The following is a 1,269-nucleotide window of genomic DNA, read 5'->3' as shown; positions in this document are numbered from 1 at the left end:
TATATTTTATTCAAAAAGGATGCATTAAATTGAGTGACAGTAAAGTCTTTTACACAGTTACACAAAATTGTTATTTCAAATAAATGCTGTTTTTCTGAACTTTCTATTCATTAAAGAATACTGAGGGGGAAAAAATAGTATAGCAGTTTCCAAAATATTAAGCAGCAAAAATAGTTTTCAATATTGATAATTGTAAAAAATGTTTCTTCAACAACAAATCAACATAACAGAATCAGGATCATTCTATCATGACACTGAAGACTGGATTAATGACTGCTGAATATACAGCTTTGCCATCACAGGAATAAAACATTTCAAAATACATTAAAATAGAAAACTGTTATTAAAACTGTAATAATATGCCAAAATATTACTGTTTTACTGCAGTGTATGCGTTTTACTGTAAAGTAGTGTACTTTGAAAATGCAAGAAGAAAAAGTCGTATTTTTCCACCTTGGAAACAGCGTACATTTTAAGGTATTCTTGAGTAATATTCAAGAAAAGCACAAATTCCTCAAGATAATACTTAAGTACTATTACTCAGATATCCCCCCTGACATCAGAAGTCTTACACAATCACCACTGATCCAGCTGTGAACACCTGGGTAAATTCTACAAAGCTGCAGAGCTCAGACTGACCAGTAGGGGGCACAGCACAGATGCATAACGCAGGGGACGTGGGTGGGAGGCTGAACTGATCCAGAATGGTATTGGAGCGAGCGGGGTCAATCACTGTGACATCACTGCTGGAAGCAGGTCCAGTGACGGCCCACACACAACACTGAGGATGGGAGGCGGCGTGTGAAATGTTTACACCCATGAATGACATGATGCAACATGGTAATTAGATGAAGGTGGTGGTTAAATGCATTTTTGGACAAGAAAACAACCTGTTCTGTAATACAAGGTTCCCACATTGATGGAAAACCTGAAAATATGAGGGAAATTTAAAACTGGGATTTCCAGTCCTGGAAATTTCTATAGTGAGTACAATTTTATTCTAGTTAAGCTTGGCTCTAAAATATTTAATTGGCTAGAAATGGCTTATTATGAGTGTAATGTGTATGAAATTATTTTTAAAGACCAGTAATGCATTGGTCAGAAGGTGTGGGAACCCTGTACATGTTAACTAGCTGTAAAATACTGTGAAGGTTTGTTGAACGTACCGTCTGCTCTCCTGATATCTCTGGAGGAACTGCGACAGCACATGTGAGCTGTAAAAGATTAAACATTTATTAATCAGCATCCTTTAAATAAATCTATATATAT

General features: G+C 35.9%; 1 protein-coding gene across 1 annotated transcript in view; it reads right to left on the bottom strand.

The window, feature by feature from the left end:
• The window catches only part of LOC107748717 (C-Jun-amino-terminal kinase-interacting protein 4), a 16,370-nt gene that overhangs the window by 4,117 nt on the left and 10,984 nt on the right, over positions 1-1,269 (bottom strand). The window contains exons 19-20 of the mRNA XM_016563669.1: positions 1,167-1,214; positions 640-781 (exon numbers count right to left, since the gene is read on the bottom strand). Of these exons, the coding sequence (XP_016419155.1) occupies positions 640-781; positions 1,167-1,214 (190 nt within the window). The remainder of the gene's footprint in view (positions 1-639; positions 782-1,166; positions 1,215-1,269) is intronic.

This window comes from Sinocyclocheilus rhinocerous, unplaced genomic scaffold, assembly GCF_001515625.1.
Source record: "Sinocyclocheilus rhinocerous isolate Xijiao unplaced genomic scaffold, SAMN03320098_v1.1 scaffold491, whole genome shotgun sequence".
NCBI classification, from domain to species: Eukaryota; Metazoa; Chordata; class Actinopteri; order Cypriniformes; family Cyprinidae; genus Sinocyclocheilus; species Sinocyclocheilus rhinocerous.
This window is presented reverse-complemented; position numbering and strand designations above follow the sequence as displayed.